General features: G+C 42.8%; 1 protein-coding gene across 7 annotated transcripts in view; it reads left to right on the top strand.

Moving 5' to 3' along the window:
• Uros (uroporphyrinogen III synthase) overlaps window positions 1-26420 on the top strand; it is a 41121-nt gene extending 14701 nt beyond the window's left edge. For 6 of the 7 annotated variants that reach the window (XM_013143621.3, XM_063244911.1, XM_013143620.3 and 3 more), the window contains 7 exons: window positions 873-969; window positions 3797-3871; window positions 11120-11194; window positions 23850-23930; window positions 24447-24532; window positions 25304-25402; window positions 25969-26420. In XM_013143621.3, coding sequence (XP_012999075.1) covers window positions 873-969; window positions 3797-3871; window positions 11120-11194; window positions 23850-23930; window positions 24447-24532; window positions 25304-25402; window positions 25969-26106 — 651 coding nt within the window. In that variant the 3' untranslated portion in view covers window positions 26107-26420. Of the gene's footprint in view, window positions 1-872; window positions 970-3796; window positions 3872-11119; window positions 11195-23484; window positions 23558-23849; window positions 23931-24446; window positions 24533-25303; window positions 25403-25968 lie in introns of those variants that run through there. The other variant, XR_010046275.1, reaches the window with a different exon arrangement.
• Window positions 26421-26967: the final 547 nt, after the last annotated feature.

Genomic DNA, 26967 nt, shown 5'->3' with positions numbered 1-26967 from the left:
TGTGAGAGCATCACATCTGTGTGACTCTCAGTTCTAGGACCCTTTCATTACTTAATTCTTGCCCCTGACCTCTGTGCAGCAGACCCTACAAGTGTTTACCCATTTTAGAGATACAAGCCCCAGGTTAGACAGCTCAGCCAAGACCCCTCCCCAGAAAAGGGCAAGTCTGGGACTGAAGCCCAGGACCTCTGTCCACCCCATCAATTCTCCCAGATATAGGAGTGACCAATATTCCAAGGAAATAGTCCCGGCCTTCTAAATGTTTCAGATTAAAGGATCTAGGTTGGGGATATAGTTCAGTGTTTAAGCACTTACCTGTTATGCACAAGACCTTCAGTTTGATTCCCAGTACCCTAAAAGTGAAAGGATTCAGGGTCTGCAACTTGAATAAAGTCCGACATGCACAACAACCCAGGGTCTGGCTTGAGTAAATGTTCAGTAGATTGTATCATCAGTATTTTATGCTTGAACTCAGGGCTTTGGCATACGGCTCACTTCCAGAATATCCCAGTTATATTACAGATGCAGGTCAGGTCTGCTGCCCTCCTGCCCTTCAGCCCAGTCCCAGGCTGGATCAGACCCCTCAGCTGCAGTTACACCCTTCACTGTGTTACACTCTGTCTCTTCTCTACATGTGAGCTTTTTGAGGGAAATGCTTTGATAATGAACTCATCTGCATATCCTAAAAGGCCTAGAATAATTCCAGGTCCATAGTAAGCGCTCAGTAAGGGTTGGATAGGCAGAGGGAAGGATTGGGTGGAAGGAATCACTTACCTATTGCTTACGGAAAGCATTGGATTTGTGGGTCATAGATCCCTGGGGGGGGGGTCATAGATCCCTGGGAGATACTTTCATTGCTTTTTGACGTGCAGCTGTCTCATCCAGAAGATTACGGGGGACTCATTTTTACCAGCCCCAGAGCAGTGGAAGCAGTGGAGCTGTGTTTGGAGAAAGACAGTAAAGCTGAAGGTGAGAGCTGGCCTGCTCTGACTCTGTTTACTCTTCCTTCTCTCATGGAGACACTAGATTCCAGAGTTAGCTGCATTTGGTACAGAAGTGGATACATGGTGGTACTGAGCTGCACATGCTGCCCAGGAAACGGGAAACAATGCTGTCTCCTCAGCTCCCAAACAGGGTAGAGGGGAACTTTCTGTCCTTCCAAATGATTGCTTGCTGGTCATTCAAGTCTCCCCTCAGAATGTACAAAGTTGTTTCTCTGGAAGTAGAATAAATACCACTCTAGTTAAAGAGTTGATGGGAAAATTTAACAGTATATGAGAAATGTTCCACACCATACCAAGTTCTTAATAGCACAGCTCTCTCTTCCATTCATCCACCCCCTCCCCTCCCTCTCCATCACAGCAGGATGAAAAAGCTCTGCCCATTAACTGAACCACCCTCACCACTCCATTTGAATTGCCTTCGAGCTAACATTTATGGAGTGCCTTTTATACCTCAGGCCCTGTGTTAAGCACTTCTCATTCATTAGCTTACTTGGTTCCAGATAACGGTCCAGGGACAGGCATATGTGATCTCACTGTACAGGTGAAACCACTGAGGCTGGGGAGGGCCATGCCCACGAGTGGAAGCAGCAGGGAGTGTGGTTAGTGCAAGAGCTCAGAGTGCCCTAGGCCTGGCTTCTTTATCCAGTTTTGACCTTGGTGCGTTCCTTGGCCTCTCTGCCCTCTCAGTGTCCTTGCCCTGAAGACTACCAAGTCCCTGCACCATGGGGTTGCTCTTCGACTCCCCACTAAATAGAATGCATTGGATGCCCATGCTAATCCAGGCACTGTCCCCAGTCTTCATCTATAAAGTAGATGAAATCAATGCTTCCACTTGGCAGGAGAGGAGCCTGAAGAACAGAAGGTACAAACTTCTCAAGGGCAGAACGTCTGAAATTTACAGGTTTGGGATTCACACTGTGAAGTCTGAGCCTTAAGAGGAGCATCTGCCGCATTGATGGAGCTGTGGGCAGTGAGGGACAGTGGTGATGGGTCCTCGCCATCTCTCTGCACACTTAACTAGGCTTGCTTTTTTCAAAGCAAGAAAGAATCTTGGGGCAGGGAAGCCCATCACTTTCTCCCATGGGCTTCTGGCTAGGTACTTTGTTCTGCAATCGTATTTTTCCTTCCACATGTGCTTAGAAGGTGATGATAAAGAGAAGAAAACCCCAGAGTAAACACTGGAACTTTTTGTTGTGCTTTGCAATTCAAAAAGCATTTCTCTTAAGTTTAAAACTGTTGATTCTCATGATAACAACATGTGATGGGCAGAAGAAGGATAGTTCACCTAGTTAGCTCCGTGAAGACAAAGACGAAGGGTGACCTGACTCGCCTGGGATCGCACATTAGGCTTACACCTGAGTCACCTCTGCAGCCAGGCTCTCTGATGCAGCCAGTGCTCACTCCATCCCCATTCTGCTGTGGATAATTTTCTAAGAAATGTTACTTACGTTTGTGGGATAAATAGGAAGGCAAAGCAGTGTGGGTTACTATTTAAAAATGCTATCCCTCAAGGATGTAAAGTATTGAATATAAAGGAAAGTTATGCTTATATTATATTTTAGGAAGAATAACTTATTTCTTTGTCTTCTAGAAATATTTTGAGGGCTGGGGTCTAGCTCAGCAGCACAAGTGCCTGCCTGACAAGCACGAGGTCATGAGTTTGATCCTGGTACCCGCCCCCCAAAAAAATGTTTTGAAACTTCATTGACCTTATGATGTTCTTATTGAATTCATTTTTTCTCTCTGGTTCTTTTATCCATATTAATAGATCTTTACCATAAAATAATAATATTCTGTATTACATTGTGCTTGGTAGCAAAGATGAAATTTATTGTTTCTACTTTGACCACATGAATGAATGAGCCTTCTCACTTGAGATTATGGCTTGTTAAGATCTGTGTCACAAATTAAGCTAGCTTACTGACTTATTAGACACACAGGTTGCTTTCTTTTTAAATGACTGGTGACTTTTTCTTTAAAAGTCCAGATTTTGATTTTTGTTTTTCTGTCTTTTTTGAAACAAGGTCTCGCCATGCAGTTCAGGCTGGCCTTGAGCTCACTTTGTGTAGCCCAGGCTGCTCTACAATTTGCAACGATCCTCCTGCCTCAGCCTCCCAAGTGCTGGGATTATAGCCATGCACCACCATAGCTAACTTGTAGATTTTGAAATTTTAATATCACCATGCAAATTAATTCTTCAGGTTACATTTGTTTTCTAATACACATTAAAAATGCTTCACATGGTACTGTACTTCTGTAATCCCACTTCGGGGAAGGAGCTGAGGCAGACAGATCACAGTTTTGAGTCCAGCCCAGGCAGCTTAGTCACTTAGCAAGATTCTGTCTCAAAATAAAAAATAAGAGAAGGGCTGGAGATGTAGCTCAGTGGTAGAGAGGGATAGGTTCTAGTGCCAACTGTGGAGATGGGTTGTTTCAAGCAAGTCATACTGAAATATTTACCAGTGTGACTTTTAAAATATTTTCTTGCAGACTGGTAACATTATGAAAACGGAATTTTAGTTTGAAATGCTGTTCTTTTTTGTTTTGGTTTTTGTTTTTGTGGGATTTTGGTTTTTTGCTTTTTTTTTGAGATAGGACCTTGCTAGGTATTCCAGGCTCCCCTCAGCCCCGAGGCTTTGCACAGTGCTGGGATTATAGATATGTGGCCCGCTGAGATACCATTTTTGCAGTTGATTCTTCATGGTTTGCTTAGGATAAACAAGCAACTGTTGGTAACAGTCCAGATGGACACTTTGGTATTTACAGCGCATGTACAATTCCATGTTCTGCAGACTGGGAAAAGCCTCTGAAAGAAAAATGGAGCACTAAGTCGGTGTATGTGGTCGGAAAGGCTACTGCTTCTCTAGGTAAGGAGTCAAGGTAAAAATGCCGCAACGTGACATCCTTCTGTGTCTTTAAAGTACTTTAAGTCATTTTTAAAGTAAATAAATATATAATGCTACTGATAAGCAAACAAATATATTAAAAATTGACTAAGCAGTGTTAACCATTAGTTCACATCTCTAAGAAATACCTGAATAGTAGCTATTCAGAAGTTTTATGTGTTTGTAACCTTTGCCCCACAAATCCCACTATGAATGTAAGTACTGAATGCCGCGGAATTATACATTCAAAATGGCTAAAATGGCAAATTTTTTTTTTTTTTTTTTTTTTTTTGTCTTTTTCGTTTTTATCGGTACCAGGGATCGAACTCACGACTGCCTGCTTGCAAGGCAGGCGCTTATGCCGCTGAGCTAAATTCCCAGCCCCTAAAATGGCAAATTTTATGTTATGTATTTTTACTACAGTTAAAAAAGGTAGACTCTCAAGGTAGTTGGTATTCTAATTTTCTAGTTTTTCTAGTTTTCTTACTTTTCTCTGTGTCTTTCCAAATAGTTTTGAACTTACATCTTTTAAAGCATAAAAGATAAACTGGAAATGTTAAAGTTAACATTCAATATTGCAAACACTTAATGCTTAGCAATTTTGAATAAGTTAACATATAACTTTGTTTCATGTTCCCTTTAGTCCAAATCAAGTTAAAAATATCAGGGGGAAGTGTGCTGTGACTGAAAGTAGTTTGGAAATTAAAAGCACATTTTCCAGGAAACAAAACGAGGTCGGGGAAGAATCAGCTTGGGAGTTGCTACTTGGGCTAAAGATGATTTCTTCATCTTTTGCACTGAGCCACTTTTGCCACAAACTCAGTAAGTCAGGCAGGACGAGGGACTCCATGCTCACATGCCAAGGGACCCACCTTTATTCTCTGCATGTCCCACGGAAGTAAGTTAAGATTTGCTTTTACTTTATTCTGCTATTTTTTTTTCAGAATGAGGAAAGGAAAGAAAGTAATTTAGGCAGTTCCTTACTTACGTACCAAAAACCCATCTGTCTTGTGTGTGTTGTGGTTATAAATTTTTCTGCTTGAATTCTTGTATTTCAAATTCAGACTTCACATGTTAGCTGTAAGCATTTTGAGCCACCACACACCCTTCAGTTTGACTTTAGCAGCGTTGGTATTCATCTTGCTCTCACTTTTTTAACAAGTGAGAAAATACGAGCCAGCTCTGTCTTGAGATCTGGAGCAGCTGAGAGTGGACCATGGGCAAGCGCATGGCCTCAGGTGGGCGCTCGACCTCAGGCTGGTCCACATTCACTCAGTTGTGAAGAAGGATGTGTTCTAAATGCTGGGAACATGTTGTCCAAGGAGAGATGAAATCAGGGATTTGCAACTTCAGAAATATCTCTTAGGAGTAAACCAACATGTTTTCTTAACAGCAAATCAGTTACCCAGCTTTGGACCTTGAGTTGCAGGTCATCTTTTTAGATGTGTTGTACAAAGGAGCTGACTTGAGTGGACACAGACAGGAGGCTTTGCTTGAGTTTTCCTTTCACCCAGAGTCTGAGCAAGAAGCTGGGTACCTGGAGGGAATAGAGTGCCTAAAGCTGGGGGAGACCAGGCTCTGTTTGTCATCTTGGACTATGTAATGAATTACCCCAAAACTTAGTAGCTAAGAACATGAGCGTTCATTATCTCACTGTTACTGTTGGTTAGAAATCTGAACATGGCTTAATTTATTTTTTTGCCCAGATCTGTTACCCTGCTGTAGTCCTGTGCTGGCCAGGGCTGCAGACATCTTGAGCTTCTCTTCCTTCTATTGCACTCCATAGCTGTAGCAGGCCTCAAGAGAATAGTTTTACAGATCACTTACTTGAGTCTCTTGAAATTGCAGCAGGCTTGCCGTATTCCAAGGAGATTCCACACAATAAGGAAAGTGCCCACCAACAGAAGTGACATCCCATCACTTCTACTGGTTTTTTGTTTGTTTTATTCTAGTCATTTGTTTGTTTGTTTGTTTTTTTGAGACAGGTTCTCACTATGTAGTTCAGGCTGACCTTGAACTCACTGTGTAGCCCAAGCTAGACTTAGGCTTGAATCACAGTGATCTTCCTGCCTTGTGCTAGGATTACACACATGTGCCACCACACCTGGCTCATTAAGTCTTTCTGCAGTAATGGAAGAGATGATGTAAGAGCATAAATCCTACACATCACTAGAGGCCACTTTGTGTTACTCGGGATCCTGGGGTCAAGCTGCAGCAGAACAGCTACCCTAGCTCCGCAGGGGCTGTGGACCTGGTTAGGAGAATTGGACATTGAAACAAAGAGAGGAAACAGTAGAAATTTTTCTCTAAGTAGAAGTGAAGATAGGATATAGTGAACAGCGAAAGGTTTCGTTGTGAAAGTCCAGCGAGAGAAGGTACCACCTTTTATTTGTGAATGTTGCAACCTGACTTCCAAGTTATCCTATTATTGATTACTGATAGATGAAGAAAAGTACCAGGTGTAGCTTTGCACCTGCTCTGCATAAAGCCTGAGAAAGTGAAGTGGGCTGGATAATGTGCTCATTTTGGTGGGGTTTGTTTCTCTGAAGAATCAGAGTTGATTGGCTTGGGGGCTGATATGCTCCAACTCAGCCAGTCTTCCATTTGCCTGCCCAAAGGTGAGGTACAGGGTTGGTGCCTAAGAACCAGTGTTACCACTGCTGCTTGGCCTGGTGTCCAGACCAGAGACTCCATGAAAGACAGCTGAACAACTAACAGTGCAGAAAGACTGAATATTTTGTTCTTTCTGATTATGTGTATTTTCTGAACAAATTATCCATCTATGGTTATTAGTACAATTAACAACATTACTATTTTTGAGTTTTAACAATATAATAGGCACTGTGCCATGATTTCTCATCTTCATAAAGAGTTTCTGATTTGGGGCTGGGGATTTAGCTCAGTGGCATAAGCGCCCGCCTTGCAAGCAGGCAGTCCTGAGTTCGATCCCTGGTACCAATAAAAAGGAAAAAGACAAAAAAAAAAAAAAAAAAAAAAAAAAAAAGGAGTTTCTGATTTAAAGCAAAGCAACTGAGCTAAGAGAGGAATATGACATTTCAAGGTCACAATTTTAGAAAGTGTCACAGCATTGTTAAAACCCATGACTGCATTTTTCCAAAGCCACTTCACCCACTACACAAGAATGCAGATGTTTTATAATTCCCAAACTGTATTTTGGATATGTTTTTCATTGCTATCTTTTCCCATAAACTCTGAAAAAATGTATAAAAATCTTGTCCATAACCTTGCTAATGTCTTCAAATCTCCTTGATTTTGTTTGGCTTTTGTAGGAGGGATTTTATTTTGCCTTTAGATTTACCAAATGACACTTTCAACATAGCCATCAGCCAGCAAAAGATTTCGCCTCACAGGTTACACAAGTCCAGGGAGCTTGATCCATTGTGGCCATCAGTGTCATTTATTTGCAGATGTAATAGCCCTCTACATCAGATTTGCCTCGTGGTTTATTTAACAGAGTTGTGGATAGTCTGAAGTCTCTCTGCTAGCTACTGTATGTGGGAGGCCCTCCAGATGGACTTGCTCTGTCCTGAGTAGTTGACTGAAGTGCTTGTATTGAATTGTGGCAGAACCAGCTTTGTCGCTTGCAGGGGCTGAGCCTACACACAGTACCCAAATGCTCCCTGAGAGCCTTTGTGGGCTGCAAGGTGGACCAGATAGCCCAGCTCCTGACCTCACCAACTGAAGAGAAGCCATTAACTACTCAAATCCTCAACTTCCTCCTCTCAAGCACAGGAGCAATTGTCTTGCTCACAAAAATATAGTTAAGATCAAATAAGCAGGTGCTCACTTTTCAAACAGCAAAGCTGTATGTGGAAGTTAATGATCTAGGCATGGTTCCCAATGTCTTTTTACTTAGAAAAAATACATATGGTGTCAATCCAGTAGTCCCCCATTACCCATGGGGATACTATCCACCAACCCCCCTCAGAAGCCTTAAATAGATGGTACTGACCTTATATAAGCTGGTTTTCCTATACTTACATACCTGTGGTAAAGTTTAATGTATAAATTAAGCACAATAAGAGATTAACATCAATAATAATGACAGCAGTTACACCACTGATCTGTAATAAAAGTTACACAAATGTGAGCTTTCTCTCTAAAAGTATCTTATTATAGTGTAGAGCTTAGCCACATAGCTAAGCAGCATCGGATTTTATTTTTTCCTAAAGTGGAGAATTCTCACATTCTCACTTAAAGGAAGGATTTTATGATGACCTCTCTTTGGCTTGCTCAAATTGCTTGCATCATGGCTCTTATGCTGTCAGAGAGTTATTAAAGTTATTAGATAGATAAAGGTTCCTCGAACACAAGCACTGCAGTGTCACAGTCAGCCTGATAACAGAGGCTGAGTCACTAATAGGCAAGTGGCTTATGCAGTATGAACACACAGGATGAAGGAATTTTTTACATTCTAGGCAGAGTGGAGTTTCATCATATTACTCGGAATGCTGTACAGTTTGAAATTTGTGAATTGTTTATTTCTGGAATGTTTCATATTCTCAGACCACAGTTGACCATAAGGTAACTGCAATTGCTAACTGTAGGTAAGGAGAGACTCGGGCACCAAGTACCAGCCCACAGCAGGTTCTCATGGCCCAGTTCACAGCCTGTGTTTAGGGTTCTTTGGTGCACTTGACCCTTCTGGACTTAAATAGAGGAGGATCTCGGCCTAGGGTAGTACTGTCACACGAGGAGGGTGCTGTTCCTGAGCAGAGCTTACACATGCATGAGACATTTTCTCTTCGACTCAGTATATTTTTAGTCATTATAAATTAAAACCTGGTGATGTTCACATAGAAGCTGTCTTTTGTTGCTAGTCAGCCTGTTGTATGGCTCCTAAATGAAATGCCCACCTTACTTCTTTTCTCAGCGAAGTCCTGCATTCCTGGGCTTAACTAGCAATTCCAACTAAGCTGTCCTGGGCCCTTCCTTCTTTGCAGAGTGACCATGTGTTCATGCACTGTCTGGAAAAATGCAGGGAGCCTTGGGCACTGTTTCTCACTAAGAGCCTCATAAAAAGTGACTAGGATACCCTAAGTCACTTGCATTTATGTACAAATGGTGTGCATTGTGTCACTTTCCTCCCTTCCTTGCTATTTCATTCTGACTATGTAAGCCCACAGCCCCTTTCTGGATAGGACTTGCCTCCCTAGCAAAATGAGAGATCCCTAATGAGATTCCTGCGACAAGTAATAGACCTTGCTGCATGTGGTGGTGCACGCCTGTAATCTCAGCACTCAAGATGCCAAAGCAAGAGGATTATTGTGCATTTGAGGTTAACTTGGGCTACCAAGACCACCCTGAACTGCAGAGTGAAACCCTGTCTCCAAAAAAAAAAAAAACAAACAAAATAGATCTCAAATACGCATTATGTCCTGATGGATAAAATAAGAGCCTTTATTGAGCTTATATCAAATAGCCAGTAGTTTGCTTATTATCTTACATATCCGAAAGTAGTTTTAGGGTTGGCATTTTCCTCTCTTTTAGATTAACTAGGTGGGTTGAGAGAAGTTAAAAAGGCCTTACTGGCAGCCTTACATCTTGGCAGGATAGTGACTGTAGCACCTTTATGTCAAAATGAATTCTTATGATCTTTCTGCTCAGGCTTCAAGAGGAAATTTTTCTCTGGGACTTGTAAAGCATGTGGCTGTGTATGTATACACTAAAAAACAACATAGAAACAAAGTTACTTCAGTAAGTGTAATTACCTTTCGTTTTGCTGGAACACAGTAGCCAACATCCACAATTTAAAGGAGGAGAAACTTAATTTAGCTCACAGTTTCAGGAGATTCAGTATATGATCTCAGGATCCAAAGCAGAAGCCTCAAGGTGGAAGGGCAAGGTAGAACAAAGCTGAAATATCCCTAGGTTCATAGCAACTGGGAAGCAGAGCAAGGGGAACAGTGCCAGAGAGAAATGGGCAAGGGACCATATGTAATTCTCAGGATCAAGCCTCCGTGCCCCGTCCAGACACTTGGGAGTGTGCTTTACCAACCTAGTAGGCATTTCTTGTCAACTTCCACCTAAAAACATCTCCTTAAGGGATACTTAATCTCTAAATAAAGATGATAGTAGCTCATAATTCATAATATAGCTGTCCTGAGTACAACAAAAAATGCAATAATTTCTTCCCCAAAGTCTAGCATTTTTCAAAAGTTCAAGTCTTTTCTGAGACTGAAGGCAAACTTGTAGCTGTGAACACCTGTAAGAATTAAAAACAAATTATGTAATCCTAAACTACTCAATATTCTGATTACAAAGGAGAGGAATGAGGGGGGATAGAAATTATTGGGCCAAAGCAAGACAAAAACATACAAGGCAGACATTAAGTTCTGTAGATCCATATCTGCCACCACAGATACACAGTGGTAAGATGTGAGTGCGAGAAACTGTGGGCAGGCTACCTACGGCCTTGCTGGTTGTCCCCTGTATAGCCTCTCTTCTGGGGTGACTCCATCTGGGTTGCAGCTTTTCTCAGCAGATGTTCTATATTCCTGGCATCTCCACCTTTCTTGGGTCTGCACTAAACCTGTGGTTCCATTCCCTCAGCTGCATGCACTGCCTTTTCAGGTTCTTTTGAAATCTGGTAGAAGCCTTTCAAATTCTTCCCACAATTCAATTCTTATGTTCTACATGCCAGTAAAACAGCATCATCTGGATGCCACCAAGGTTGGCTATGGCTGTAGTACCCTCTTAAGTGCCTAGATGGCTGAGAATAGGCAAGCAAATCCCAGAAAACCTATTCCCTGGGAAGCCCTTCTCAAGCAGATATCCCAGGGACTCTCTTCTTAAATGAAAAATCCACACTTTTGCATCCTTGAGCCTTTGATGTCACTGAACTCCTGGGATTCCCTGAACTCATCCTTTTTCCCTGTAAATAAAGTACCTTCTTTGTTTTTAATGGTGCTAATCTCTTTAGCTGCCATCTTTCCTTTGGTCCCAATTTTATACACTGTTCCTTCTGGACCAGAGTTTTAAGTTTTTTCAAATTTTTATGCTCTGCCTTTTGTCTCCAGTTTCATTATAAATCTGGATAAAGGGAACCATATATTACACCTCAGGCCATGTCTCTATGACCCACAAGACACTAATCTGGCAGGACACATACTAATCTGCTAGGTAGTTCTTTATCTAATGAAGGTGATGTATCAGGATTTATGTCTGTAATCGTCATTTAAAGAAATACCTTTCTTTGTTGTTTTCCAGTTAATAAAATTGGCCTGGATTTTGAAGGAGAAAACTGTGGAAATGCAGAAAAGCTTGCAGAATATATTTGTTCCAGTAAGTAGCAAAAAATCACTCCAAGTAAAGTCCATTTTTATGTTTGTTGATTTTTACATCACTTCCTAGGGAATTTCTTGGTATAGTCTCAGTGGTGATACTGATTGATGAGCATCAAGTGAGCCAGTCTGGACCATATCCTATATATATTTGTTATGTCTGTACTTGTTTGAGATTTAGTGTACCTCTTCTTGTTCTCTATATCAAAGGCTTGAGACAACTCGAACATAATATGAAATAAAATGTTTGGAGATGAGACAGCAGAGAGGCCATCTGACATGCTTCTAAAGATAGCAGAGGCAGTTGGTGGATATGAGTACTCTTCCCTTTTTAATCTGTCTTTTCCTTCCTCTGAGGAACTTCTTCCTTTACTGAATTCTTTCCCTCTAAAACTTGCTCCCAAAGAAAGAGCAGATTCTCTTAATAAGCTCATATTTGGGCATCGTGTGCACAGGGATCTAGAATAGCTCTAGTTCTAGGGATGTTTGCATTTGAATGTAGGAATTAAGCCTCAAGCTATTGCCAGATTTTAAGCTTCTGAAGAAGACACAGGCATGTTGGAACTTAGGACTCTGGGAAGCCAAGCCAGCACCTCCCCTCCCTGGTAAGCGGGGGCAGGGTGGCAGACTGCAGCCCTTCCAGGGGGAGAACCAGCACTGTCTCCTGAGATCCACACCATGTTGGAACTGAGGACGCAGTGAAAACAAATGACCATTCTGCCTCCTTGCTTAGCAATAGTGAACTTACTGCTACATGGCCTAGAGTCAAATATCCCACTTCCCTTATCCTCCTTCTCCTCCCCCTCCCCGTCCATTGGCATGTGGGAACCAGAAATCTGAGCATCTCCTGGGAAGTTGACCATAGCAAATAAGGGGGACTTCTTTCTACCATTTCTTTGAAGGCAAATATTTTTATTACTGTTATGCTCTTTTCTTATTAGTGGTACTGCTCTATTCAATATTCTGTTTTGATAAGTTCTATAGTGTTCTATATTTCATCTCATTTTGATATACGGGATTAAAAGAACAACTATTATAAAGGTAACAGAATATACTGTGATACTTATTACTGTTATCCCGGTAACCTGCTGTGAAGTTCTGTACCAATTTCACTGTTCGATCTTAGTTGGCTTTATTCTGACTTATTCTGTTATATACTTTCAAAATAAAAATTTAAAAAAAAAAGACACAGGCAAGGACTTTTGGAGCAGAGATTTCAGAATGAGAGGAATGGATAATGAATTTATACATCTTGGGAAGTTCTACTTCTAGGTTGCATCCTCCATCTTCTTTCTTCCCGTGTATCTAGTCCCACTGCAGAGCTAGGCTCTCATAGCCATAACATACAGCCACATACAAGTAGAATCTTCTTGCCCTGTCTCACTGAAGAGGAGATCAGAGCATGGCTTCATTAAGATCAAGGGCTTACAAACTTTACCTGTTAAAGACTAGATGTTTTAGGCCATGATCTTTATCAAAATGAGCAAATTCTGCAGTTACAGCAAGAAAGAGGTCATAGAGAATTTGCAAGCCCTGGACTTGACTTTGACCCAGGACAGTAACTTCTGACTCCTTTCTAAAATTGCTTGGGTGTCTGCTGAGTTGGAAGGAGAGATTATATGGAGAGCTAACAGCTAAGACTGTCCCCAGAGAGGAATGTTTTCTTTGCCCCGTGGGTAGTGTTATTAGGGCAGGGCAGGGCCAGCAAGCCATTCTCAAGTTCTCTGTCCTCTCTTCATTTTCTTTCCAGTTTTCATTTTTAAAGTATATTTCTATTAAATTAATTTTAAACAGCTACATGCAAATATTAAAATTAATAATAATAATTATTATTATTAAGATTATATATTGGTGATACCAGTTTTTGTCTTAAAAACAGTTTTAAGGGCTGGTAGTGTAACTCAGTGGTGTAAGGTGCTTGCCTAGCATGTGTGAGGCCTTGGGTTTGATTTGTGGGTTCTGATAGAACTATAGGGAACTGCTGGCGGCTGAAAAGATAAGAAGTATGAAATATAAATGACCTTCATTTTGAGAATGCGGGGAGAGACATCCCCCGACCCCTGGGGCGTGGCATCTCCACCTCAGGGCCAGAGATCTCTCCGTGGAACATGTGCAGTGAGACATGTAAGTAGCCTCGGTTTGGGGTGGAACCTAAGGGGGCATTAGGGATGCACAGGTAGCCTATTGGTCTTTGTTTGGCACCATAGGTAAATTCCTAAGGGTGGGGGAGATAGGAGCTCCTAGGCTTTACCGGCTATAGTGTCCTGTCTGGGCCAAAACCCTTTCAGGTTCCATCCCCAGCACCACAAAAATAAATAAGTAAATAAATATGCATTATATCTTCTCAGACTGCCATGTGCTCTGTGTTAATATTGAAATCAGCATTTATTGGGTGCTCAGTGTGTCCCAGGAATTTGGGAACTTCTCACCTGCTTCATATTACTTAATCTTCACCACTGCTCAGGAAAGTCAGAATTGTCTCCACAATAAGCTGAACCACCCAAAATGGTAACTGCTCATCACTGTGGCTGATTAAATTTACATTTTAATGAATTCTAATCAAATCAAATTGAACATTTCCCCAGTCACACTGGACACGTTTCACAAGCTTAGCTGACACTTGTGGCTAATAGACCTCCAGTCAAACAGCACAAAACATTTCCATCACCCCTAGAAGTTCTTTTTAACTGTGCTGTTCCAGAGTCTTTGAGGGACCAAGGGTTTTGTCCAAGGTCTCAAGCTATAAAATGGCAAAGGAGTTTAACTTAGCACAGCAAGGCCATCACTCTCTGGCCAGCACCTTCAGCAAACCTTACCAGGCACTGCTCTGTGTTTTTCTGCGCACAACAAGCTGCCATCCAGGCACCATCAGCTACTTAGATGCAGGGTGATGAGCCCACCACAGTAAGGGCTACAGTGGGTCTGCCTCTGGAACCAGTGGAGCCTCAAGGGGCCTCCAGCTTGGTGGATATGCACAGACCTTTTCTGATCAGTCTGCTTCAAAGGAGTTAGTTGTAGCCGTGAAAGGTTTAGCTGTTTGGAGCTACATTTCCCTATGCTCCATGAATTCATGCTAATTGGTTTGGGCAGATCTATTGGGTATTTGATGCATTGACTTAACTTCTTACCCCTATACTGCCTGCCATGTCACTAGAGACCAAGTCAGTTCATCATAGTGCATGTACCCAGGAGCACCTATGAGCCAGGCCCTTTGCATAGTATCCAGGGCTGGAAAGGGCTCTGGCCACTAGGAGCTCCCTGTTTAGATTGTCCTAGGGAGGTAGGGTGGATTAAGCAACAAGAAGTGGTGTAAACAGTTTAGCTGTGGTAGGCAATTGCCATGGTATCACTACTAGGATAATACTTGTGACACCAAGTATGTGGGATTTTCCCTCTCATGAACAACTACTTCTTTAACTCTATGGATACTAGCTGATGTAGGTAACTATGACCACTAAGAATCACCTCATGAGCATAAGCTCCTGTGAGGCTGAAAAGAGCTTGCTTGCTATGAGTAATGCAAAATGTTCTTCACATATCTGTTACTCAGGAAGGGTTTTGGAAGCTGTATGCTGCAATTTACTTCAACCCTGACACTAATGACCCAGATTTTGTATAGACCCACAGTTCAGAGCTGAATCCCACAAGAGTGTCCCCCACTTTAGGTGCAAGGTACCTACATTCTGAAAAACTGGGCTGTAAATCAGGGATGCCATAACTGTGTCCTTGGGTTCAGTATCTTGCTAGAATGGTTCATAGAATTTAGGGAAATATTTTACTCTACTTGTTCATTATAAAGAATATAAGGATACATATGGACAGCCAGATGAGGAGGTGTATAAGGCAAGGGTCAGAAAAGGCCTGAGCACAGAAGTTTCTGACCTTGAGAAGTTGGGAGATGACATTTCTGGGCATGTAGATATGTTCACTAATTTAGCAGCTTTCTAAACCCAGAACTTAGGGATTTTATGAAGGTTCCTCTGTGTAGGGTGAAATCATTGAGAACTGGTGATTAATTCAACCCCCAGTCCCTCTCCTTTCCCCAGAGGTGAGGAGTGGGGCTTCTAATCATATAGTTGGTTTCTATCTACCAGCATCCATTATGAAGTTAGGGCCTCCAAGGGTCACCCATTAGGCTGGACTGGGAACAGCCAGACCCAGGTCTGTCCCCATGAGTCAGCATCATTCACATACTGCAGAGAGAGAGAACAAGGCCACACCAACAAACAAACCCAGTCTGAGAACCAATGCCATGTTTAGGCCACCACCGGAAATGGAACAGCCAGACCCCAGCCCTTCCGGTGCATGGGCTGTCAAATAAGAAGTACCAGTTCCACACAAACACACCCTACCCTTTATAAGCAACCAGCTTATCTAGAGAAACACAGGCTGTGATGATAGCTATGGAGGTGAAATACAATTGGATTCCTGTGGTGCTTTGTGTTTCACCAACATTCCAGGTCTAGGGCCAGTGGTTGGTCATGGGTTCAGAGGATAGCAGTATCAGTGTGGTATCTAGAGTGATCTCTTCCTGGGAGTTATAGCCATTGTTGATTCCTCATTGTCTTGTGTTAAAGTCCTACATTATTTCCATTGTTTTGTTGGGTTGGGTTTTATTCTCTTTTGTTTTGTTTGATTATAAATCCAATGGCAGGAGCAGCTATTTCAAAAATAGCAAGATTTATTATGGTAGCAATCTTGGATTTACTATTGGCTTATTTTGAATTCCTTTACTGCATTCATTATTTTTTTTATTGTTTCTATTCTATTCGGTTTGATTTTTACTATGTCCAAAGTTTTCTACAGCTATTTTGAAGACATCAAAAAAGCATTATGGTAACTATTGTTGATTTTGTAATGTTTTGAAGTCCTGTATCACTTACACTGGTATGTTTTAATTATGTTTCATTCTGTTCTATCTTCTTTAAAAAAAAAAAAAAAAAAAAGTTCAGAGTTACCCCACTAGCATAAACTCCTGAGGTTGAAGGGCTTGCTGTGAAGAACAAAAGATGCTCTTTCACACCTGCCATCAGCAAATTTCGAAAGTTTTAGAAACTATGTGCCAGGCACCAGGGGTGAAGCCAAATGTACATTTCCTGTTATACCACGCTAACACAGGGGTGTCCGAATGAAGCCAAGTAAAGGAGAAAGAGGCAAAGGCAGCTCGCGCTGCAGCTACTCTGAAATGTTTTCCTGGACTTGCAAAGTCTCCACAGCCTGGTAAGCTGCTATATGCACATTGGGATTCTACATAGTGCCCCTAATTGTCTACTATATTGATGTGCTTATCTTATGATTTTGGGCTGATTATCACTTGGGGCACTGAGTTTGGAAAAGTGGGTACCTTGTCTAAAGGAACAGCTTCCAGTGCTGGGCTAGGTTTCAAGTCCAGAACTGGCTGACTCTTAAGCTCTTCATATTCTTTATACTTTTAAAAGTTACTTAAAGTACAGGTGCAAAAGCCTAAGAATTCTTTCTGAAATGAGGGTGTCTTGCAAGAACTGATCCTCCTTGTGGGTTTGAGTGTGAACATGGTGCTGCTGAGTCACCTTGGTGGTCTCTGAAGCCTTGTTGCATCCTCAGGGGCAGGATGGTGGGAAAGGCCCATGAGTCCAGCTGCTGCCAACACCAGCCTGAGCCTGAGGGAAGTGGTCACTGGAACTCCTGATCCCAAGCTCCTCTCTGGGGCATGTAGGCCTCACACAGATGTCTCCATCTGCACTGATGGGAGCTTTGGCCCCTGTCTTTCTAACCGTTCTGTACTAAAAGAGGTCACCACTTTATAAGTCAGAACCGTGGGAAAATTTCAGGCTAAAAATATACAATTGAGGAAACTGTTATCTGGGGTGAAAAAAAAAAAAATGTTCACTGCTTGTTGGTAGCAAATATTAGAGGCCTCTTTTCTTCTCTGTACACCTGTGCTTTGAGGCAGCGATCCAGTTTAGGGAAGGCACACTCAGCCTGGCTCTGTGGGACTGCTTTCTTGATGCCAGATTGTGGAAAAGCACTCTTGGAGTCAGAATAGATATTTGAGGTTGAACAGCTAAATGGCTCCTTAAGCAAAAGGCCCCAATGGCTGCCTTGTTAGTTCTTGTCTAATGCTCCAGACTGTAGATTGCTGAGAGCTGTTTTTGTCGAAGGTAACCTGAATGTGGCAGTTTTCCACTTTAGTTCAACCCGTACTGGCACAGCTGCAAGAAGCCAAGGGTAGCTTTTCCAGCAGTCCGAGTCAAAGAGAGCACTGGTGTAGGCACCTTGTCACATGGCCCGGCCCCATGGGGTCATTTCTCAGGTCATCGTTGAAGTGATCATTCATCTGAGGCACATGGTACAGGATACAGATGGATAGGGAAGGACCCACTTTCAGGCTTTTCTTTTCTAATGTTGTATCCAAGAAACAATGGGCACATCATTAAATTGTATGAAAGCCCTTCCTTTAAAAATCTATAAATGAGTATAAAGGGTAGATAAGAACATTCTTAGTGGGATTAAGTGCCAAACTTTGCAAGAAACAATCATTGAATCTATAGATGGGGCAGTAATTAGCTTCTGCCTATATCCAGGGCAGAATGTGTGCTCTGCTAACAGTTGAAGCGTCTGTTCTGGAAAGAGACTGGAGGGAACTGAGTCACTTCTCATTAGAAAGTCCACAGACATCAGGATTCTTCGCTCTGTAAGCCCAAGGCAGAAAGAGGCATCCTTGTCACTTTTGAGCTCTCACACTGTGCTTCAATTAACTGACTCAAGGCTTGGAGGGTAGATATTAACATATCCTGTCCTGATCTTGGAGAATACTGGTCTGCAGTTTTTTCAGAGCCTTTGTTTCTTCCTCTAATTTATAACCACCATGTCTGTGAGCCCTAATAAATCTTCCATCTGCAGTTAGAATATCCAAATAAGATCCAAGCTGACTGCTAATGAGGATTGTCATACTGGTTTTTCCACATTAATGATTTTTCCCCCTCAGTAAACTTTGAAGCCTAATTTTAAAAGCAAAAAATTTACTTCCAATGCTTATGGTAAACAAACCATTTGTAGTTGCTGTTTATTTATTTTACTTTATTATTTACTATGGGACAGGCACTATTGTAAGCACTTAAAGCTGTTAACTTATTTAACTTGATAACTTACATAGGATTCTCTTTTCTCCCAGGATCCCTCTTCTAATGGGAAATTAATTACAAGTTAAGTGGAAAAGAACAGAAGACAATTACATGGTTTAAAAAAAGAGAGAGAAAGAGAGCCACAGGCAGACTGCTCTGTAGTTCTTCTGAAAAGCCCTCCTGAGTCTACACAGTCCCTGCAGCCTGGTAGACTTGCTGGGCTCTTCGTGATGCCCTTAGTCAGTCTCGGTGTCCTAATTGCCTACAGTTACGTGCCTGCTGATTGCATGACCTAATTCTCACATGTACCTGGATGTTGTTAGTTTTACAGGTGCACACACACATCTCCTGGTGAGATAATATTTTACAAACCAACCACCTTATCTTCCTTACATGTAGGGACTGTCCATCACACCCTCTCTTCAGCTGCCTCATATTCAGCATTGTTCCTCTTTGGCCCTGATAGCCCAGAATCCCAGGCCGTCTTCTTACTAGAGGCAGGCAAACAAAACCTTTGGGCTCTAGAAGTCACATTTTTGTGTCAGATTCAACCATTGTATTGGCCTCTGGATTGAAAATCACCAGCATTAATTATTGCATTGACTTGTTTAGGTCGAAGATAAATCCAGAGGCATTAAGCTGAGCCCTAAAAAATAGGTTATTTTCCTGACTTCTAGAAGGGAGTTTAGCTCTTAGCAATATGTAGATTGCCCCTCAGTAGCGAAGAATTGCATCAGGACATAATCAGGTTTTCTTCTTCTGCCAGTAGGGTGATGACTTTCCAGTGAAGTCAGCTGAGCTGATGGAAAATCCGTGAGCCCTGAATGCCTAGAGCGAAAGAGATGAGCACCTACCTGTAGGCACCACTGCAGCCTAGCCTGTGAGCGCCATGGGGAGAGGGAGAGACTCAGCTCCTAAGCTGGCCACTCATCCAGGAATCAGAGGATGTGAAGGAGTAGCTAGTTCTCCTCTGGATCTCTAGAAGAGATGCGGCAAAAGGGAGATTCTTAACTCCTCTGAAGGCCTGTAGCACGCCCTTGGGGCTTGCTGGAAACTTGTACTTGGACTGCTGGTTTTGCTGCCAGATTCCCACAGAGCTTTGCCCTCAGCCCTAACACACATAGGAGAAGAAAGCCTGAGCTCAGGTTAAAACAGTACCTGAACATGGCTTTGAAGTATGTCTCTAGGAATGTCATCTGCACTGCATGAAACATTTTCCCCAACCTGAAAAAGAACTCAGCAGATGTCTGTTACCTACATTTAACAGTTTCCCAATTTGTTGTGATCTTTTATGTTAGTAGTGATATTTACAGAGGAGTTACAATAAAGAAGACATTCCCAGTGTGTGGCTATTATACATACTTCCAATAGAGTAGTTCACAATTAATCCCTGTTGCTTAGCTGCTGCTTCAAGGAAATGATGCTAGATGGGCAGAACTTGTTTTGTTCCTCCTTTTGATTGCAGTCACAAAAGATATGTTCAGAGAGATCTTAAGGATATAAAAAAATACACAATGTCTCATCATGGCCAACACCCATTAAAGCTTCTTGCACCCAATGCACAGATCAGGGGTGCTTTTACAAAGATTCTTTGTTTTCACATTCAGGGAAAAGTCTGACATCCGACAACCTGTCAGTTTTGTTGGATGGTACTGTTGCAAATTGGTGTTCAAATTGCATGCTATCATCGCTACTTAGCAAAGTGCTTAGGGCCACAAATGCTTGTAAGGCGTCCTAGAGCAGAGATGGGGCAGGAGGCACAGTGAGAGCTAGGGTTATTCATATCTTCCTAGACTCTATAAGACTCAGAGTGCTTGGCTTAGTGGCTGCTTACAGACCTAGGATAGCAGCAGACAGGAAGCTGGTTTTTTTGGAGGTGACTGCAGAGTCACTCCTTGTGGCTAATTCCCTGCTGCCTCCTGAGCCTGAGCCTTGGCTCATCTAAAACCTACCCCAGAGACTGAAAAACCTTTACCTCAGGGCCACCAATCAGGCTCCGTCCTTACCTTTCTGACTTGAAGAAATTCTAAATACTCACTGTAGCTAGGGAGCCACTTTAGGATCATGGGGGATTGAAAGAGCTCTGTGACCTTGTCTGTGTGGATGTTAGTTTTCTTTTTTAAAAATCAGATTTTATTGATATACATAATGATTACTTTCATCGTAGAGAGTTTGTACCTGTATATGATATAACTTGGATGTTAATTTTCTTTTTTTTTTTTAAATTTTTATTTAAGGAGAAAAGAAAAGAAAGAAAAAAAAACAGTGAAGGGGTACAAGTTATACAGATTTACAGAAGAAAAAAATGCGCAGTAGGAAATCACTAGTTAATGGATTACATATTGCCATCTTAGAAATAATTGTTCCAGTCACAAAATTAAAGCTTGTAGAGTGAACATTCCAACAATGATACTGCAAACAGTTCTGTTCAATGATCCAATAAAACTCTGTGATATCATTTTCTATCTTATACATTTAAATATACATGCAGTTATATAGTTTAGAGCACTTTCTTTTCCTCTCTTTTGTACAGTGACTATTACACTTTTTGGGTTTCATTGCTCCCACGGTTCGTATTGCTTTTTTGGAAGAGAGTAAAACCAAATGTGACATAACAGAACAGAATCGGTCAAGTCAAAAGGGTGGACATAATAGATATTATAAAAACATAATACAAGGTGATCAACAATGGTTACCATAATGCCTCCCACTATTTCTAATAGAATTGCCTATATCATTAGTTGTAATACAATTGAACAAAACCGTAAAGAATAAAACCGACAAAACCAAAACATTGGAGATATTGTAGGTCTTCAAAAGTAGATAAAAGTCAACGAGAATGGGCGTTATAATGAATCTCATTATCTTCTCAGCTGATGCCTAAACTTTCGAACCTGATACTATCCAGCAAAACAGAATAGAGGAACCTCAGTCAAAAACAAGATGGTGAGAGTAATACAGGGCTTCAAATCGAGATAATAGAGAGTCAAAGTGGGTTGCTATATTATATCCTGCTATATTTTTCCCTTTAATTAAATGGATAAAAATAAAAAAGTAAATAATGGAGTGGAGATTGAGAAAAAAGAGGGCATAACAGCGAAACAGGGCAGATCAAAACATAACCATTTAAGCAGAATAGTGTTTCACCACTAGATATTCCTGACCCAAAAATAGTTACCATATTGACTCCCTCCCTGAAGTCCTTGAGTACAACTTCATATACTGTAGCATTAAGTATATCAAAACAATGTAAAACCATTTAAGAGAATGACAGCATTATAGAGTATTTAGAATCGACTAACAGAAAATGAGCAATGGTCTCTGTATAATCTCCTTGTCTTTAAAAGGTTTTTGCTTATACTATCGTACATAACAAAATCCAATAAGATACAACCTGTTTAGACCATTGGAGACAGAAGAACAAAAGCTAGATGAGACTTCAAAACAAAATGGTACTAAATCAGCATTACCTATTAAGATGTCATTTTCTCCAAAAAAAAGCTGTTCCTATCATCCAATCTTCTCTGTCTCATTTCTGTTGAGCTCTTTTTCTGTCAGTAGCTGTCAGTTTGTCTTCTTCATTTTGTTCTCTGCTCCATTCGTTGTGGCCTCCCCGCCACTATTTCTGGGTTCTTTGTATTTTTCTTTTTTTAGAATATCCTGCAATACTTTCTGTAGGGTTGAATTGGTGGTTGCAAATTCCCCCAGTTCATCTTTATCCTGGAAGCACCTCGTTTTTCCGTCAATTTCCAGGGACAGTTGTGCAGGATATCTCTATCTTGGCTGGAGATTATTATCTTTCAAAGCTTGAATTATTTCTCCCCATGCTCTTCGTGATTTGATGGTTTGTGAAGAGAAATCTGCTGTAATTCTGATGGGTGTTCCCTTGTAAGTGATCTGTTTCTTGTCTCTTACAGCTTTTAATATTCTGTTCTTGTATTGAATTTCTGGAATTTTTATTATTATATGCCTGGGTGTTTCTCTGTTAGGGTTGTAGGTAGCTGGGGTCCTGTATGCCTCATACATCTGAGTATCTTTACCTTTTGCTAAATTAGGAAAATTCTCCTGGATTATTTCTGTGAGTAGCTTTTGTAGTTCACTTGTTTGTGTCCCTACTTCTTCTTTTATGTTCTTAATCCTTAAGTTATGGCTCCTCTTATCATCTTCTAGTCTTTGTATTATTGCTGTTTGTTTCTTTGTTATTTTTAAGAAGTTTTTCATTTCATTCTCCCATGTTTCAAGTCTGCCCTCCAGTTCAGATAGTCTGTCCTTAGTTTCTTTCAAGCTGTTATGCCAGTCTTGGATAGACTTCTTAATTTCTTGATAGTCCCTTTGAACCTGCTTCACATACTCAATGCTTTCTCTGTTTTCTCCATCAAGCAATTCTCCCCTCTTTTTCTGTTCTTCCATTCCACCATCTGCTTTTTCCTGGGTGGTGCTTAGCATTTCTCTAACTATTCTGCATACTTCTAGCTTCAGGTCATTGATAACTTCATTCCTGAATTGGTCTATGAGGCTCTCTATATGGCGCTTAATGTATATTGGTGCGGTGTCCACTATTGCCTGATTCTCAGGATTGGGGGCCGAGGAGCCTTTTTTGTTGCTTCCCTTCCCCATATTTTCTGTTCCTTATAAAATGCAAGCTTACATAGGAGGCCCGGCTTCCCTGCCTGTCAGCCACAGCCTGATCAAATTGCGCTGGGTAGTTGTTCCCGCCCACCGCTGCGCCCCAGGGAGTTGCGGAGGAGGCAGCCTACGTCAGTCGCCCCTCCGGGCCACCGTCAGGCTCTGGGATCTGGGTTAGGCCAGCCTAGGGAGTCCGCCAGCAGCGTCACTCAGGCCAGGGACTTTTCACCAATCCCATCCGAGAGGGGAATGTGTGGCTGGAGTTGCCACCGCGCCCTGCTCTTACAGGACTGCCTGAGCCCAGAAAAACCTCCGCTGGAGTCAAACTGTGGTAGGGGGTAGTTTCTCTCTCACCTCGCCACCAGTCAGTTTTCGTGTACGCCTCTTTGTCCGTCCTGTTTCCGACTCCGTTCGCAGACTCCCGTTCCCGAGCTTCTGCGCGTCTCTCCTTGCCGAGCCGCTGTGGAGGCAGCCAGCCGCTGGGTGGCGGGAAACCCAAATCGCGGTTTCCAATGGCGCGGGGTCGAGCCTCTACACCGAGTCTTTTCTGTTCCTATTTTAGCACCAGGACTGTATCCTAAGTTGGATTCTCTCAGCCCAGTTCGTTCCTGAGTCAGCAGAGCATATCTCTACTGGTTCGTATCTCCTTAGTCCGCATCATTCCTGGCCTCTGAGCCGAGCCTTTCAGAGAGCCTTCAGTAGTTGCTGTTGTCTGTCCGCCATGTTCTCCCTCCCCCCCCGGATGTTAATTTTCTATAGCACCTTCACCCAGGTTACCTCTGTTTTTTCATATAGTAAGCTCCTCAGATATCAGGGTTGAGATGAGCAGAGCCTGGAGCTTTGGGCGGTCTCAATCTCTTAGAAGGTCACAGCACCACCTTCTGAGTTTTTTCAAAACTTACAGTGTGGTTGGTTGTTTATTTACAGGGGAGTCACCAGCACTGCCTCTTCTGTTTCCCTGCGGAACCCTCAAAAGGGAGGTCCTACCGAATATGCTCAAGGACAAAGGTGACTTCAATGCGCTGCGCTGAATGAATCCCTCAAGCTGGGTACCCTGAGGCTTAGAGGGAGTGCTCACGGCCATGTAGAGGCAGAACTGGGACACTGCTGGAACTCCTAATGTACAGCCTCTCCTGGGAGCTGCCTTTGGACCTTGTTTCCTAGTGTCCTGAGTCTTGTCTGTGTGGGATTTGAGGTTTGGCAGAGGATGGTCCTATGTAGACAAACTGACACAAGGGAATGAAAGGCATCTGTGGGGAAAATAGAAGGCCGTGATTTCTGGCCTTTGACCTCTGTCCACCATCTCAGCCTTCCCCACAGTAGGAGCCACTCCACAGTGCTTAGTAGGCTGCCGAGAGCTGGCCGGGGCCTCTTTCCTTCAGTTCAGCCTTTCAGTTTCAGAGTACCTTGTTCCGCAGTTGTTGTGTTGCATTGAGATGTCCCCACCAACTGTGGACTGAGACGGCAGAGGTTGCAACATGTTCCCAGTGCAGTAAATCCTTCCCTGGTTTTCATTATGCCCAGGGATTCCCATGGAAAGCATAACTGTCTATCAGACAATTCCACATCCGGAAATCCAAGGGAACCTACACAGCTACTACTCCAAGCAGGTACGTGGTATTCCTGGGGAGAGCCCCGGTGGACAGGCCCTGGGTGAGCACCAGGTAAGGAGATGCTGATTCTCCGTGTAGTTTCCCTGCTCTCAGCTGAGTGGCTTTGGGGCACGGAACTTTCTGAGGCTCCATTTCTGTGTCTGGAATGGGGACACCAGTGGAGATACCATTGGAACCATGATGTGCATGTTGTTTCTCGTTAAGGAAATGGTATTAATGTATGAGTTGTTTTTTCTAAACTAAACCATAAGTATTCAGTGTTGATACTTGGCAATAAATAAGTGGGTTGGGGCACTGATCTCTAAAAGTTGCCATCATTGGAATAGATTTGTCTAGTAAACTTATAAGGATTAAAGAAGATACTCAATGCAAAGCCCTTTGTATAGCATCTAAGACAAATTTAAGACGGAGGTCTGTAGTGACCATTGTTCTCCATCCTGTGGGGCGAGGGTGAGTTGCATTGGAAGAGCCCATGTGGAGTCTGGGTTGCGTTTGGGAGGCCTCAGGCGAGCAAGTGGACAGTTCTTGCTGGGTTGACTGATGTCTTCACTGTTTCTATTCAGAAGAGACCTCCTCTTGCACTCCCAGGAGAGGCTTCTAAATGCTCTGCCCAATTCTGGGGGGTCAGAGACCCAGCATAACAGATCCCATACCTGTTGTAAAGCCAGGGCTGCTTGTGGCTGAGGGAGCTCCCACTAACGGAGCTGGGAAGAGTTGTCTTTCCTCAGCGTAAGGTAAGGGGTGGATCTCATTTTCTCTTCCCCACAGGGCGTCCCAGCCTGTGTCACGTTTTTCAGTCCCTCTGGTCTTAGATACAGTCTCAAGCATATTCAAGAGTTATCTGGTGACAGCATTGATCAAATCAAGGTACGGCATTCTACAAACTTTTGGTCTTTTTCAGATTAGTGTTTTGTTTATCCTAAAATTTCCTTGTCAAGTCCAAGCACTCATAGGCTAGCAGACACCCTGATGCCAGTTCTGTAGCATTGGAAAAGCAGCAGCATTTCCTCCCGGGTGCCTGGCACAAGTGTCTGAGCTGTCTCTGAGTCTGTTCATCATTGTAACATGGGGATAATTAGCCTTCTGTGGCCTTTGTAGATGTGTGTGGTCTTCCCTGCAGAGGCTTAGATCAGAGAATTCAAGTGAAGTCCATAGCACAGAGCATGGTACAGGGGCTGTACCCTCCCTTCCTTTTCTACTGACTAAACATTTTGAAATAATTATCCATTCTAAAAACGTTGCCATTTTCATGTTTTAATTTTAAAAATGTACATGCCCATTTTTTAGGGACTGTATTGGTTATGAGTTTATAAGTAATTACAACCCTGTGGCAGCTGTAATGGAAATGCCCTTAAACTGGCTCGCAGGGGACCAGGAAGAGTGTGGGTGTGACCTGGGGAACTGAAGCCCTCTTGTCTCTTCTCTCTCTGCAGTTTGCAGCCATCGGCCCCACCACAGCTCGTGCACTGGCCGCCGAGGGCCTGCTTGTGAGCTGCACTGCAGAGAGCCCCACGCCGCAAGCCCTGGCCACTGGGATCAGGAGGGCACTGCAGCCCCACTGCCACTGCTGAGTCACTTGCAGCCTCGGCCCCGCTGTGCTCTCGGGTCTCATCCTGCTCTGTGTAGTGAGCCCAGCATCAGGCAGGGGCTCCTGAAAAACTGTGACCATAAAACGCCTACCTCACATCTGAGCGGAAGCCCCTTGATCAGAGATGCATCTGCCCTGGGGTTGGCATACAGCCCATGTGCATCCCACTGCCCTCTGGTGAAGACCTCCTTTGAACCTGGCCCACACTAGTCCCCTTTTCCTGTGAGAGCTTCTTGTGCCCAGCAAGAAGGAAATCAAATAAACAGCACAGGCTACCTGTGCTCAGTGAGTGTATTATTTCTTTCTTCTGTATGGTTTTTAGTGAAAAGCTGTAGGCCCAACTCTGATAACCCTCATCTCTGGTATGAATAAAATTTTCCATGTTATTAAGTAGGTTTACTCATCATAAAGGAGAGATAGCTTGAAGTTCCTGCCTGTGGACTGTGGACAGCTGTAATTCACATCCATAACTACAGCACTGGTCCATCAGACCGACCAGCTGATCCCCCAGCATCTGGAAGCCAGGAAATCAGGATTTACTGCAAAATGTACTGTCCTGCAGACAGGCTTTGAAAACTTGTCCTGAAACTTAATTTCCACTTTATATCCTGGCCTATAAGTTGAGCTGGTTAAGGAAAGTTATGTTTGTCTTTTAATCTTGTGGGCTGGTGGCAGGCAAGGTCATTGTGCCACCTTCAGGGCTGTGTCTCCCGAGAGATCAGGGAAGGTATCTTAATGCCGAGCGCCTGGGTTCCCAGGCTCTGTGTGGAGGACTTTATGCATGTGGCCCGTTTTCCCAACAACCCTGAGCAGTAGCCATGGCTATCATTCCCACTTCTCTGGA

The sequence above is a fragment of the Cavia porcellus genome, unplaced genomic scaffold (genome assembly GCF_034190915.1).
Source record: "Cavia porcellus strain 051 isolate PalLab524CR breed Dunkin Hartley unplaced genomic scaffold, mCavPor4.1 scaffold_2, whole genome shotgun sequence".
In the NCBI taxonomy this organism is placed as follows: Eukaryota; Metazoa; Chordata; class Mammalia; order Rodentia; family Caviidae; genus Cavia; species Cavia porcellus.
This window is presented reverse-complemented; position numbering and strand designations above follow the sequence as displayed.